We start from the raw sequence: 15,549 nt of genomic DNA on the forward strand, positions 1-15,549 counted from the left end.
ATTTCTTAGAGACAGAAAATATAGCTCTAAAATACAAGAAAATATGTGACTGACAGTAAAGTCCAAAAGAAAAGTGACAAAAAAACGAGATGAGGGGAGGAGAACCCCATATTTTATGATTCTGTTTATATGAAATGTCTAGAATAGGCAAACCTATGGAGATATAAAGTAGATTTATGTTTGCCTTGGGCTAGCTTGGGGGGAATGGGGAAATCAGGAAAAATCGGAGAAGATGCTAAAAGGTATGGGATTCTCTATGAGGTGATAAAAATACTCTTAAATTGTGGTGATGATTGCACAACTTTGTGAATGTACTAATATACATTATTATTTTTTTCACTTTAAATGATGAATGATTTGCATAGCATATGAATTATATTTCAATTAAGCTATTTAAAAAAAGAGGATTAAGGAATATGTGAATTCCCTCACAATGTGTGGACCTTATTTGAATTCTGATTCAAATAAATAAGCTGTAAAAACAAAATAAAATATATTTGTCAGACAGTTGGAAAAACTTGGGAGTGAATGAAACAGGGTTAAAAGTATATTTGGCGTCATTGGTTTTATTGATGTAATTCAACAGTACACTAGAGAGGCTGTTCTGTAAAGTGGTTTATTGTCATGTACTATAACCATGTGGGGATTAAAATCTCCTTGAATATGTGTAAAATGTACTAAAACTCATCAAATTCCCATATGTGAACATTCTATTTATACATTTCTCATTTGGACACTCAGATATCTGTAATACAGCTTAAAATAATGATGTTTTCTTTTGGGAGGCCCAGGTAGGAGGATTTCTTGATCCCTGGAGTTCAAAATTAGTGTGCACAACATAGTGAGATTCTATCTTACAAAAAAAAATTTTTTTTAAAAATTAACTTGGCATGGTGGCATTTGCCTATAACCCCAGCTACTCAAGAGGCTGAGGTGGGAGGACTGCTTGAGCCCAGACGTTTGAGGCTTTAGTGAGCTATGATTGCACCACTTCACTCCAGTCTGGGCAACAGAGTGAAACACCGTCTCCAAAACAAAACAAAAAAACATGTTTTCTATTTCAGAATGTTTATACCCTAAGGTAGGTTTCACAATATAAAACATCCCACATATAAATATGTTCTAAATAAATTTTTTGTTTTTAGTGTTTTTATAATTAAAAAAGTGTTCAGATTTAGTCAGTAGACAAAACTAAGAAATAGGCATTTATTTTAAGCACTTTAGAATACATTATATTAGTCAACAGATGCTCATCTGATTGCCTTCTCCTAAGGGAGCAAACATAACTGAATTACCATTGCTTTATTAGTCCTCATGAAAGGAAAATCCACTCTACAATAAGGAATGCCGTCAAGACAACAGTAAAATGTTCTCCTTTTCACTTAAAATTTTAACCTTGTATTTACAGATGTTAAGTGGCAACTCGTAATATTATAGTAAAGAACAGGACAAAACAAAACTACGGAATATGTTAACTTACTGATGACTGCTCAAGCAAAAGCAAATCTCTCTTACCATCCTGTTGATCCGCACAAAGTCTTCAGGTTTTTTTGCCCAAGGGGGAAGATCAACATCATTTACCACTACTTCATCTTCTCTGACTCCAAGATTATATCCATTACTGTTGACAAACATCTCTGGTAGGTAGTAGAACTCTGGAATTAGTTCCTATCAGGAATACAAAAGGAAGCATATTAAACAAACCACTTCATAAAAATCAGTTGAGTAAAACTATTAACTTATAACTTATTAACTATAAATGGAATAAAATAATTTCTTAAAAGCAAATTTTATGAATTTATTCTATTCTATTCTTAATTTAATTTTATTTAAAGATCTGAGAAGATAAAGCATTTCTTGTGAACAATTCACTTGAAAATTTATGTTTATGATAGATGATATTTTAAAATGTTACCCATTTTCAATTTTATCTTCCCATACATTAATGAAGAGAAATGAGTATTCAAATTAACAACAGTTCACAATAGCATTAGAAAACAAATATGTAAAGCTACATAAACAAGTCTATGTTGTGTAAAATCTTTGTCTGAAAATTAATGAACTATCCAAATTAGAAATTAATTGCCAGTATTTGTAATAGATCACATATTTTCTACTTTTCTTTTTAATCTATACTGACAATTACAATATGTGATTTTTTATAAAGAGATTCATCGTTTTTTTGACTTGATATAAAGTAAGTTATTTTTATATCAATCACTGAACACAATAAAAGAGATGATACACAATATGATAATCAGTTTTAAATATTTAATGCATGCCATAGAAATGACAGGTCCTCAATAAATTGGATGCAAAGACAACCTGTGTTACTTGTATGTAAGTGTAACATAAACAACTGGATTCAAGGCGAACTCGTGTGTGGTATACAGTGTCTAATTTGAAGTTTATGTTACTTTCAATAAATCTGATATAGAAATGAACTGATTTTAATACCCTAAAAGTTTTTATTTGTTGCTGTTTTTTAAAAAGTAATTGTGAGAAAATTAAAACAAACTACTGTAGTTTTTATGTGTACCATCTGGATCATCTTTTTTCAAATATCAAGATCGGGTTGTGAGGCTACACATTTATTTGTGTAATATGATCAACATTGATGGCATGACACCTGAAACTTAAATCTGTAGTCTTTTCTAGGGATGCAGAGAAAAAATTAAAACACCACATACTGAGGTCTTCAAATAAACTGGATCCCTAACTTTCTAGAAAAAGCATACATAAAATTTTTCTCCTCATGAGTTCTCCCACTAAAACTAATATATCTGTTTTAAGTAGGTGTTCATTTTAGTAATGCTCTGTGTGAAACTGATCATTACTCTTATGATGATCACTGTGAGCTGTAAGAAAAATATAAATGTTCATTTTCTCCAGCATTATGGGTGCATTGACAGGTCCATATAAATGATTTTTTCTGGATAAATGGAGCTTTGCTTTTTTAAGAATCACAGTTTTCTTCCATTTAAATAGAAATCTTTCTAAAATCCTTTACATATTTCTCTGACATTTACTTATGCATATAGTAAAGGTTTTTAGTACCAGAAACTGTGATGGGTACTCAGGAAACAAAAAATGAACAAGACATGGCCTTACTGTTAAGTAATTCATAGTCTGGCCTATGGGGCAGATGTAGAATCAGATGGTTATAATACACAATAGCAGCTGTGGAAGAAGGGAGCAGGGAGGAAAGAGCAGGGGATTCTGGGCAAGTCAGGAGAGACTTCATTGGAGATGGGACATTGGAATTGGAGCATGGCTAAGACGAAAACAAAAAGAGGGGGCGGGGCACCCTCAGGGAGTTCTGTGGAGTGGTGATGAACACAAGAGAAGAATAGGGTATATGGTGGGTAGATCAAGACAAGAGAGAGATGAGATGGTAGGAGGTATATGAGACCAGATGATGAGAAAAGTTTTATGAAGGATAGGCTGTTTGGATTTTGTCTTACTGGTTTAGAAATTTTAAAAAAGAGTTTTTAACACAGTCAAATTTGTTTTATAGCAAGATACTGGGTGACAAAGTAAATGAGAGATTGGAAAATGGGGAGATGTGGTGTGTATGCATGTGTAGGGAGGAGAAAGAAAGAAGGACAACTGCTAAGTGTGGAGAAAAAGGGGCCCTACTGTGGAACTTAATCAAAGAGGGGAAATCTGCAACAGAGCCAAAGAGAGGGAATTAGATGGCTCACATTAAGAGCCAAATGTGTATCAGCAATAAACTATGTACAAGACCTCAAGGTCACAACGAAAAAGGAAAAGAGAATTCTAGTGGAATTAATACAAATTAATATAATTTTTCAATGACTCCAATATTAACAGGGAAATGGAGAAGAGGCTGCAAGAAAAACCATACGGTAGAAAACACGTTTATTTGCCAAAAATCATACAGTTGAATTGAGGGATAAGACAGGCTAAAGGGCGCTTCAGCAGTGACTGTTCTATCAGCAACGACTATCATGAGTTTGATTTCCAGGCGGGGAAAACATGACAGTGTTTATCAGTCACGGAAGGAGCAGTTTGGTATGATCGCTGACTGGAGAGTGGAAGTAAAGGATCATTGCTGTTCTCATGTATTGGCACCCAATCAGAAATCTGTATTATTAATCTTAAGACTTCAATGTATTAACAAAATATATAGTTTCTTCTGCTCTTACTCTCACTGTTTGGGAAAACATGAGGAATTAGTAAAAGGTGCAGAGAAGGCAAAGACTGTTGCTATTTGCATGTGACCTGGTCTTCATATGACACAATAGCAGTAACACCCTAAAGAGTCCAACGTGGGAAGGAACGTAAGCTTGTGCAGCTGCTCGGTTGGAAGCATGATTTATATGTACTAGACTCACATAAATCAGGTATTTCCCTTACTGCCTTTCATCAGTTAGTTGTGCTCATGTCCTATCTCCATAACGAGGCTACAGAAGCTTCCTTGAGGGCAGAGAGGAACGTATATATCTACATGTATATAGCAAAATATATTTAGTTTTATTTCAACAACTCAAATAGTCTTAATTTATCTTACACCATCTTGGCACTCTATAATGTTTTTCATATATTATTTCCCATTCTTTCCTGTATAAAATATGTGGTCATTATTAACTTACCACTACAATGCGATTTCACTGAAAGTCATTAAATTAGATTCACAAAGGCGCAAGAAACATAGGATGTCATATTTATGGTGAATAAAATTTGGGAAAATGCAATTTTAGTGTGAATAAAATCTGGGCAAATGCAAAGTTCTGAGCCTGTTTTGTGAGGTTTACGTTTTGTTGGATCCTTCGTAGCTCTCGGTGCTATACTTTGCATGCAGCAGGTGCTCATTAAATATTAAACTATTACAGATATTGGATGAAGTTACTTTAATAAGACTAGAAATCTTCTGGGGAATATGCAGATGGTTGGAAAAATGCCTCAAGATGGGGAAAGAGTCAATGAAGGACTTTATTAAATAAAAGGAAAAGGATATCAACCCTGACATGGAATCTGCCTTTTAAGGGGAAACTTTTCTGTTTAAAAAATGTTACCTTGTTTATTTTCCAGTTATATTTAAAAGGCCCAGAAGTATAAAATAGCCCAATTTAAATACAGAAAAAGTTGATTTTAAATTTGCCATCAGAATTGTTCTCAAACTGCAGAAGTGGCAGAAGACTAATTTCATTTTCATTTAGGCACTAACAGCTGGCCTCCACCAAAGAACAAGGCAGGCCTAGAAAGATCTGTCTTGATGGTTCTTTAGAAGGGCAGGAGGAAGAATACTCCAGTAAGAACATTCAAGGAGGCCCTAACTGGGGCTAGTCATAGAAAGAAGTAGTGTTACCAGGGCCTACAGGACAACCTCCTAAGTAAGGATGTTTTTTTTTTTTTTGGCTCCATTCTTATCAGGCCACCCAAAATGTGGTCATAAATTAGGGCATTAACTAAGAGGCTGATGTTAAGATGTTAGAGGCCTGATGTTTGAAGGGACAAAGAAACTCTCCCAGATTTCTCATAATGGAAACAATCACTAAACAGACATGTTTTAAACACAGACAGAAACTCTTGAAGCACAGCGTATTTGCAGAGCCCCTAGAGGTTTCAAAACACCAGAGCTATCAGCGACTAAAGCTCTCTGAACCTGAAGTCCAGAGTTGGGGATAGTATGGAGTTTTCTGAAGGGGATAGAAGAGGAAGTGAAATTACAAGAAGTCTAGGGAGAAGTAGCTGAAGCAGCAGAGGGGGGCATTTTTTTTTTTTTTTTTTTTGGTCTCAGTGTTATTGTTTTACAATCTTGTTTCAAACAGCAATTTTTATTTAAAGTTAGTATGTAAACACAAGACGTCAGTATAATTTATATTCACAATTCCATTATTGAAAAGATTTGTTGTTTTAAAAATATAAACCAAAGAATATGAGCGTTTCATCTCTGGGATTCAACTGGTTATGTGCAAGAAGATGACAATTACCACATTTGTGCTCCGAGGCCAGGAATCACCTTAAGTGTTACCTATGGTCATTCTGCTCTAAAACAGCAGGTAACATTTATGTTGGTAACTTTCTATGTTTTGGCACTGTTCTAAGTGCTTTACATCTATTTTCTTAATCTTGACAAAAAGTTTGTGAAGTAGGTATTCCCACTTTATAGACATGAACACTGAGGTAAAGATTGGGTGGATAATTTGCTAATGGTTGCACTGCAAATAGGTGGTAAAGCCAAAAATCAAACCCAGACACTTTAAATCCAGGTTTCCTGCTCTTACGTTCTGTATTCTGCCTTTTAAAGTAACAATCCAGTCTTTTTTTTTCTTTAAGATGAAGTCTCACTCTGTCGCCCAGGCTGGAGTGCAACGGCATGATCTCAGCTCACCGCAATCCCACCTCCCGGGTTCAAGCGATTCTTCCGTCTCAGCCTCCCGAGTAGCTGGGACTACAGGCGTGTGCCACCACACCAGGCTAATTTTTGTATTTTTAGTGGAGATGGGGTTTCATCATATTGGCCAGGCTGGTCTCGAACTCTTTAATTCGTGATCTGCCTGCTTCGGCCTCCCAAAGTGCTGGGATTACAGGAGTGAGCCACGGTGCCCGGCCACAGCCCAGTCATTCTATATGAGTTTACTCTGTTTTAATTTTCTGCAGAGCAATGATAATTTTCTCTATTTATTGCTGTATGCTTGCACGTCTCATCATAATAGAAATCCCAAGAAAGTAGGGACCTTGTCTATTTTGCTAAAACTGGTGCCTAACATATAATACGTATTCCGTAAATATTTGTGAAATTGAAAATGAATCAGGATTACCATATGTTTACCATATCCTAAATTCCAGGCATTGAAATGTTGATTAAAAACCTTGCAGGCCCTAGATTCCAAAGTGTGTTTCTTTCTTTCTTTTTTTTTGAGATGCAGTTTTGCTCTGTCACCCAGGCTGGAGTGCAGTGGTGCGATCTCGGCTCACTACAACCTCTGCCTCTCAGGTTCAAGCGCTTCTCAAGCCTCAGCCTCCTGAGTAGCTGGGATTACAGGTGTGTGCCACCACAGCTGACTAATTTTTGTAGTTTTTAGTAGAGACAGGGTTTCGCCACGCTGGCCAGGCTGGTCTCAAACTCTTGATCTCAAGTGATCTGCTTACCTCTGCCTTCCCAACTGCTGCGATGACAGGCATAAGCCACCATATCCGGCTCAAAGCGTATTTCTTAAAGAAGAGGAACCTCATGGCTACCAGTGAGTTGAAGATAAAGGGGGTAGCTGGGCAGGCAGCAGCACTGGGATTGTCATTTCTTCTACCAGGGAAGGGCTACTTTATAGACATCCGAATCAAACAGGTCTGAGTTTAAATCCAGACTTCTTGCTAGTCTAGGCAGCTTTCTTAACCTTTTGACAGAAAGTTTCTTGATATGCAACATGGTGGTGATGTCAGCAATGAACTCTTAGGGTAGATGTCAGGATTAAATTAAATAATGTTTATAAAACAATACATTTCAAACTTTATATAAAATATACTGTAGAAGATATTTGGTCTCAATTGTTTTTAGGGGCACAGATCAAAAATATTACTTCTGAATTTAGAGTTTACCCAGTACCAAAGTGCATCCTGTCATTCAGTTAAAAAGTTCTGTCACTTTGGATGTTTGTGTTTCAATGAATAGCTATGTAGACAGTTCAGATGATGCAAGTATTTTTAGCAAATATGAGGAAAAAAATAGCTTACAGCAGTCTGAGTTATGTGAGGCATGCAAAAATTCATCAGGTCCAGAGAGACGTGCGTGTGGGACTTCAGTCACTCATGCCACCTCCTCAACCCAAACCTGGGGAGCAACTGTCTAAAAAGGCATTTTGTTTCTGACCAGCCACCTTACCCATTATCTTCATGTTCCTGAAATCGGTGATACAAAGAACAATGTATATCCAATGGCTTATCTTATTTTAATGCAAATTCTTGGTAAGCAATTTAGGACCTGCCTCTTCTTTTTTTTCTTAAAAACCCATTTATGATTGCTGCTAATCGGAGTGTTTATTCAGGGCTACTTGAACCTATGTTACAGGGTGACCATTCTCAAGCTTTGAGCTCAAACAAACTTTACACTTAATCATATTTTCTGAATATGGTTATTTAAAGTTGACATATATATGGACTAACATATATAACCTAAACTAATCAGATGCATTTTATACATTGCTTGCTCATGAGATTTTGGTTTATGTCTAGACGCACACTCAGACAGTAGAGAATGGTACAAACCAAACTAGTACTTAAAATATTTTTAAAATCGGTAATTCACAGAGCTTTCTTATCGTAACAGTCCTCTCATCCCAGGAGTGAGCCCTTTGGCATCTCCACTTTACTCCTCCCATAAAGAGGTGGAGTCTATTTCCCCTCTCTCTGAATATGGCCTGGTTTGTTTCAACACACAGAATGTGACAAGGTGACACTGCAAGGCTTCTTAGGGCAGCCTAAGAGTTAAGAGGCCTGGCAGCTTTTGTTTTAGTCCTCTTAGAAGCCAGTTGCCACATGCAATAGTGTGGCTCCCTTGCTAGAGAAACATATGATACAGACAGACATGCCCAGGCAGTTCCCGGCTGTTCCAGGCATCTCAGATGAGGCACAAGACATGTGAGCAAAGCCACTGTGGATTCTGCCCCACTGTCTCTGTGTGGCTTAGAGGTTAGCTGTCCTTTTTGAGCCTTAACTCTGATTGCATAATTGTCAATGAATAAATAGTTGTTTTAAGCCTATAGGTTTTGGGGTGATTTGTTACAAAGTAATAAATGACCACAACAGAAACTGAATCCTCAAAGTGGAGTGTAAAGTAATAAAAAGAATTTAACACATGATTCTGGCTTAGGATGAGGCAGCAGGCAGAAGTGGGAGGGGTGGTGAGGAGCCTGGTGGGGTCTGGAAGATCAGCAAGAAGTTGTTATCGGAAGCAGTCCCTCTTAAGTAGTGGTGGAAAATTACCATTGTCTTCTGCAAAAATTTCAAAGACAGAAGAAGTACCTAATAAGCATATGCTTCTGACTAAGAAGATTTCCAGGCAGAATGCTGAAAGTGACCAGTGGTTTCATCTAATGCTGTAAGCTATGCAAGAGAGATAAGCTATGCAAGAGAGAGATGAACTCAGGAAGAAACTGTTCAGTTCTGAAGCGGCATTTCAAGAAATAGAAGGGCCTAGAACACTCTCTTCAGTTGGCAAAAGATTCTCAAAATAAGACATAGGTTCAAGATGAAGATCAATTCCAAGGTGCTACAAGTAAAATATGGCCATAGAATAAAGCTCAAATCAAAGGTGTGGCTGTAAAACCCTTTTATAAAAGTTAAAATTTCAGGTAGTGTTTTTCAGACTTGCTCAGCTACACAGAGTGATTCACTAGAGAAAGGGATTCTTAGGGCATTATAAACAGTATCCTAATTCACAGCTTGAAAGAGAGAATCCTGTTCCAAAAGGATTTGTGAGTATTAGCTTTTTCTAATTTGATACACAGAAAGGCTACACAGTTTTAAAGCTGCTGTACCAACTTGGGCATATGAGGCTTCGGCCCTAACTTTCTCTGGTCAGGAAGCATGCAGAGAAAGATACTCAGCTGCAAACCTGGTTATTTCTTCTGGAAACAAAAGAATTATTCAGAGGGCAAAGCCGATGTCCCACAGGAAGTAACCAAGAGCCATGGAAAATAATGAATTAGGGAGCCAAATCCAGATAACAGACCTGGGCCCTAATCCATGGACAGTCCCTGTCCCTGCAGTCTGGGTAATCGGCAACTTGTTCCTGGCTGGGTTTCAGAACTGCTATGAACCATTAACTGCTGTGTTCCTTCCACATTCTTCCCCTTTTGAATGGAGTATCTACTGAAGTTTAACTGTTCTGTCTTACCACCACATGTTGGGTGTACATGGGACAGATAATTTGTCCCTTTAGTTCCCAGGTCTCCAAATTAGGAATTGCTGTGCCTTATCTGTATGTGGAGCTTATATAGACATTGAGATACCAGGTTTTCAGTCTGATACAAATACTGGGGTGGGACTTATGGGGAACAAGTTGAGTATATTTTACATGTAGGATGAATGTGAATTTTGACCAGAGAGAGGACTGTGGTAGATTGTCTCCGAAGAAGGGCACAGCAATCCTTCCACCCTCAGTGTCCTCTTGAAATGTGACTTTGACACTCATCTCATCAGGAAGTGGAGTCTGTGTCTACTCTCTCTTATTCTGGGCCGGCCCCATGACTTGCTTTGAGCAGTACAATGCTGTGGAAGTAACATGATGTGACTTCCAGGCCTAGGCATGAAGTGGCCTTGCAGCTCCCATTCTTAAAATCCTCTTGGATATGAAGCATCTTAAATAACTGGACAGACTCTGTGCTAGTACTGGCTTCCTCTTTACCTGCCTGAGTGTGAACTTAGGTGAGTTACTTAATATTTGTGAACCTCCTTTACAAAATAGGGACAATGACTGCTACCTCATAGGATTGTTTCAAGGACTGTATCAAACAACCAACAAAAAACATGTTTGAAAACTATTCAGTATTATTTTAAAAGATGGGTTTATTTTTAAAATGTGTAAGTGTACTCCTACAGAGGCACATTAGACACTAGATTGCCTCCTTAAGATAACTGCTGTTCTGCTGACTCTCCTCCCATTGATAAATTTTTATTAATCAGCTTCTTTTTAAGGAAAAAGTCCAAGTAGTTTAAAATTTCCTGAATGAAAAACAGTGCAGGAAAACACCAAATATTATTAAAGAAATGGCAAAATGAACATTATAGCAGGCATTTTGTGTCTATAAATGTGATTTCTACTTTATTTTAGCAGTTACACTAAAACTCCATGGTATAGTTAATAGTATTATATACATTCTGTCAAAAAATAAGAACATATCCTCAAATGCAATTTCTAATTTATAAGCTTATGACAAGTTCAAGCTGCTGAGAAATTGGACCTGAAAGTATGTCTTAAAATGATAGAAGACCACTATTAACACTATCATAATTGTATACCTACTGCATCAAATCTGACATTTCAGCTTAATATATTTTGTTGAGAGAGCATACCATTTTATGGCTTCCTAGTGAAATCAAATCCGATCCAGACATTTTCACTTTTCTAATATAATTCATTGCAAGGTTTTAAAGCTGCCATCTCTTTTCTTCCTTTTTTTTTTCAAAAGACTGATGCCCTGGCATTCATTAATTCCACAAGAGCTCATAATGGGTCAATGAGTCAGTGGCGAGCACCTCCATTAACTGTATTAATTTACACTATGTCACCTTAATGACATTTTGTCACAGCTACCTTTTCTGACATCTACATAGCTATTCAAAAAGTAATATAACAACTTTTGAAGGCATTAAGGAAAATTAGTGTGAGAACTTCAGTAAGTTGAATGTCATTGTTACCAAGATTAGGCTAGAGGAAAGAAATTCAAAAAATAATAATAAACAAAAACTAACTGATCTGACTCAACTCCAGAGACCTCTCTCCTGAAAGGTCACTTCAGCAGCACTCCTTCTTCCCAGCTTGCGTTCATTAGCACAGGAAGAGACTGACATTAATAGAGACAGACAGAATAAAACCATCTACTGCATCCTAGTTCTCTCCTATATGATTAACTGACTAAGTTAGTAGACATTGCAGAGATACTTGTCTTCTCTGGAAGTGGAAACACACTTCCTTAAAAAATATATCAAATGCTGTGTTTTAACAGCCTAGAAATAAGAAATAAGAACTTTAGGTTTTAACACACAAGTAGCAAAACAATTACTACTCTTAGCAACATATTTTTATCTGATACATCAGGTTTAATCATGAATTCAGAAGATTTTCAAGTTAGCACTAGTTATTACCCAAAAGTCTTATCTTCTCTTTAATACTCTGGTCATGAGGACCCCAAATTCTGATGCTATAAAGGAGAATATAAATATATTTGACTGGACACACACATACATACACACACACGCACACGCACATACGTACATGCACACGCACTCGCACACATTAAACGAACCATAACAAAGCTAAGATGACTGAGAAACCCTACTTGCAATGGAACCTTCTGCAACTTCAAAGATCTTTTTCAAATCAGTAAGAGAAAGACATGTGACCCAACTGAAAAATGAGCAAAAGACAGGAGTCAGTGTACAGGTCAATAAGTACATGAAAAATGCTCAACTTCACTAAAAAAAATGCAAACTAAAACAAAGATAACTTAGCTTTTCACTTGCCAGACTCACAGAAGCTCCATTGTTTAATACAATAGTGATGACGGGTGTAGGGTGTATGGGGAAGGAGGTACCCTTGCACACTGCTGTAAGGGAGTGAATTTTCATCTTTGAGGATGATGGTTTGGCAGTATTTTAAAAAATAAAAAACGTATATTGTCTTTGAGCCATCAGTGCCATTAACAAGAATTAGTGTTTAGGTATACAGAAGGAGTCCATCAGGATGTCTGTGCAAAGATGCTCACTACAGCCTTGTGTTTCATAGTAACAATCAGGGAGAAAGATTCTCCATCAGCCAGAGATCACATAGATAAATTATTGTATATATGTAGCATGCTGCCTTTAAAAAGAAAGGGGAAGTCTGCATGGCAAGATATCTAAGATGTATTAACATATAATATGAAAGGTTCACGAGTGGTGGTAAGAGAGCTGAAAACGAGAGCAATCTGTGTAATGCCAACCTGGGGAAATGAGCTTCTTATGAACTAATTAAGTCTTTGGGGAAAAAAAAAAAGCTGCATGTTTGTGTTCAGTACAGCTGCTTGAGGATAAAAAAACAAAAAAACTCCCAAGTTAATGATATCCACATTGGTCTTTGTTCTGGATGATGTGACCCCAGGAGCCTCCAAAATACAATTAGTAATAAAATGTAAATGTTTCTGAAAGGGTTTTGAAGAGGAAAATTCCTGGGAGAATTTAGAGGAAAAAGCCTGGTACAGGGCATTGGTTATCAGAGACTGATGGTATAAAGCATCAATGAAATTCTCAGGCTAGGAAGTGAAATCTAAAACTATACATAAAAATTAGAATAACTGACCCCAGTATGTGTGTGGGCATGTGAGGGTGGATCTCTGAATTAAGTTGAAAAGCCAATTTTTGTGTATGTGTGTGCGATGATGTCAAGTAACAGTGAGCAGGCATTTTCATTTGAAATAGGCTGATATAATATGGATATAGCTCTGATTTAAAATATGAATAATCTTAACTGCGATAAGAAGCCTTCAATTATAGATAAGAATATTTAATTCACATACAAAATATCTGAGTGCTTTTTATGAACATTGTGTGAATTCTGGATACTACTGTTCAATGGGAGCCTATGGATTCCCATTTTCTGTATTAATTCTCAAAGTGTTATTATATAAGAAACAGATTCCCTCCCTGACTTCACTGGTAACAAATCATTTTAAATGATGGCTTATGGATATTTTAGAGTTTAATTCTCAGCAAAGTTTTAAGACCGTTAGAACTTCAAAGCTTGATATAGTAAGGATGCACATTAAATTCTCTTATTTTTTTACAAAGTAAATATGTTGTATGAATAAATATTCATTTATGTATAGTTTGATGACAACAAATAAAACACACAGATATGTTACACTCTACTTGGCTCCATTTCCTTTATTTTCTGCTTTGGAAAAACACTGAACAAAACTTGTGTTCATCCAATTATAGTTCATTAACACTGAAATTGCCTTTTACAAATGTTTTGCGATAGAGAAGCATAAATATGTAAATGACAATTTTGATTTTAACTCACTAACTTTTGTTGGTTTAAGGCTCTAAATGGAATGATACCATAACATTTTTATACTGAGTGACAGTAATGGGAAAAAAATGTGCCTTGAAGAAAATGAGCTTAAAATAAGAAACACATATGCCTATGCAATAACCTGGCCATGTAACCTTATTATCAGCAAAAAAATGAGACAAATGAGAGAACAAATATATATTATTGCTTTGAATACAATGTTTTTCTTTTTTAAAACAGGAGCCCATATAAATGAATAACAAATCTTTGCAATTAACAATAGTTAAGCAGTACCAACTGTAAAATTACTCTCCTCTCCGGCTGTTTCTGAATATTGTGTGTGTGTTGGTTTAATCTAATGTGTATTGTTGCATAGTATCCCCAGGCACAGTCAAGTAAAAGCTAAGGCTATACAGAAAAGCCTACATTTTAAATGGGTCTTGTCATTAATGCTTTATTAATTGCCCCAGGCTATGCAAACCCCAAGCCAGGCAAGCTATAACAATATGACACATTAAGGTCAAATCCAATTCCTGCTGTGTTTTATGGAATGGACCAAATATTGAGTTAACAGCAGGAAAGGCAATTTATAGGCTTTTCACATCTCCTGATTATTCAATCTAAATTAGATAGGAATTTTTTGAAATAATGAAAACACCTTCACTGAGTAATAATATAAAATAAATTTGTTTATTTTCTGTAATGTTCAACATTATTTCCTTTAAGGTTATATGTACCATATAATTTTAATACGATGGAACAAAGCTGCAATATAAAAGGTCTTATACATACCCACTTAAAAAATCAAAATTTCCACATATTTTAAAACTTAATGAATATCAACAAATAAAAGAGCCTACCTTTACATCAGAAGTATCTCTCTGACTAGTTCTCCAAGACCTTGCAACGGACGAGAAGGTTCGATCTGGATGATCAAATTTTCCATCATTTGCATTGAGGAAGAAGGTTGTGAAAGGTTCCTAAGTAAAAAACAGAATCAGAAATTTGACCCCTCTAAACACAGCTGTCCTTGTTCCTTTGTGAAACATGGCTATCTTTAAAACCCTCAAGATGTAGAAGCAGAGCAGGGTCCTAGAAAGATGCCCCCAAATTAAGGCAGTAGGAGATGCCTGTCTGGGCTTGACTAGGCCAAGGCAGCAGTTGCCAGTCTGCAACTCTGGCAGGTCATTTCGCTTCTGGTCTTCTGATCTGTGAAATGATGGGGTTACAGTGCTCTATGATTTTCTGAGAAAGAATTTTGCATTAGTGACATTCATAAGTTGGATCTTTCTTTCTAAAAATTTATATATATATATACACACTAACATTGCAATAAGAAAAATCACTCTGATATTGATCACTGCAGTGTGGAATTAGGTACAGAATATCCATCTTAGATTACCTGTGAAAGACTACGAAAGTATTAGTACCACCTTATGGTCTGATGATGTTTTTAAAATGCAAATCCCTGCTTAAAAACCTTCAATAGCTCTTGGGAGTGATTAGGAGAAAGTCTAAAACTACCTAATTTGTTTTACAAGAACCTGAATGATCTGGAACCTGCTTAACTCTTACCTCTCACCATTCCTCTCTTCACATTCTAAAATCTTGCCACACTACTCTCACCTCTTGTCCCTTGTATGTGATGTTCCCTAGGCCGGGTACAAACTTACCCATTTATTTCACTATTCTGACCTGGCTAAGTTCTTTTCATGCTTTAAGACTCAGCCATGACAGTCATTTTCTCCTGAAAAACTTTCCTTGCGCTACCGCGGCTCTCCGGTGTGCTCAAATTGCAATCTGTATTTCCTCAA

The 15,549-nt window shown here is 36.5% G+C and overlaps 1 protein-coding gene across 4 annotated transcripts in view; it reads right to left on the bottom strand.

The window, feature by feature from the left end:
- NBEA (neurobeachin) overlaps positions 1-15,549 on the bottom strand; it is a 774,301-nt gene that overhangs the window by 76,801 nt on the left and 681,951 nt on the right. For all 4 annotated transcript variants that reach the window (XM_030922219.1, XM_030922217.1, XM_030922221.1 and 1 more), the window contains exons 47-48: positions 14,596-14,715; positions 1,516-1,668 (exon numbers count right to left, since the gene is read on the bottom strand). In XM_030922219.1, coding sequence (XP_030778079.1) covers positions 1,516-1,668; positions 14,596-14,715 — 273 coding nt within the window. The remainder of the gene's footprint in view (positions 1-1,515; positions 1,669-14,595; positions 14,716-15,549) is intronic.

Source organism: Rhinopithecus roxellana, chromosome 18 (assembly GCF_007565055.1).
Source record: "Rhinopithecus roxellana isolate Shanxi Qingling chromosome 18, ASM756505v1, whole genome shotgun sequence".
NCBI classification, from domain to species: domain Eukaryota; kingdom Metazoa; phylum Chordata; class Mammalia; order Primates; family Cercopithecidae; genus Rhinopithecus; species Rhinopithecus roxellana.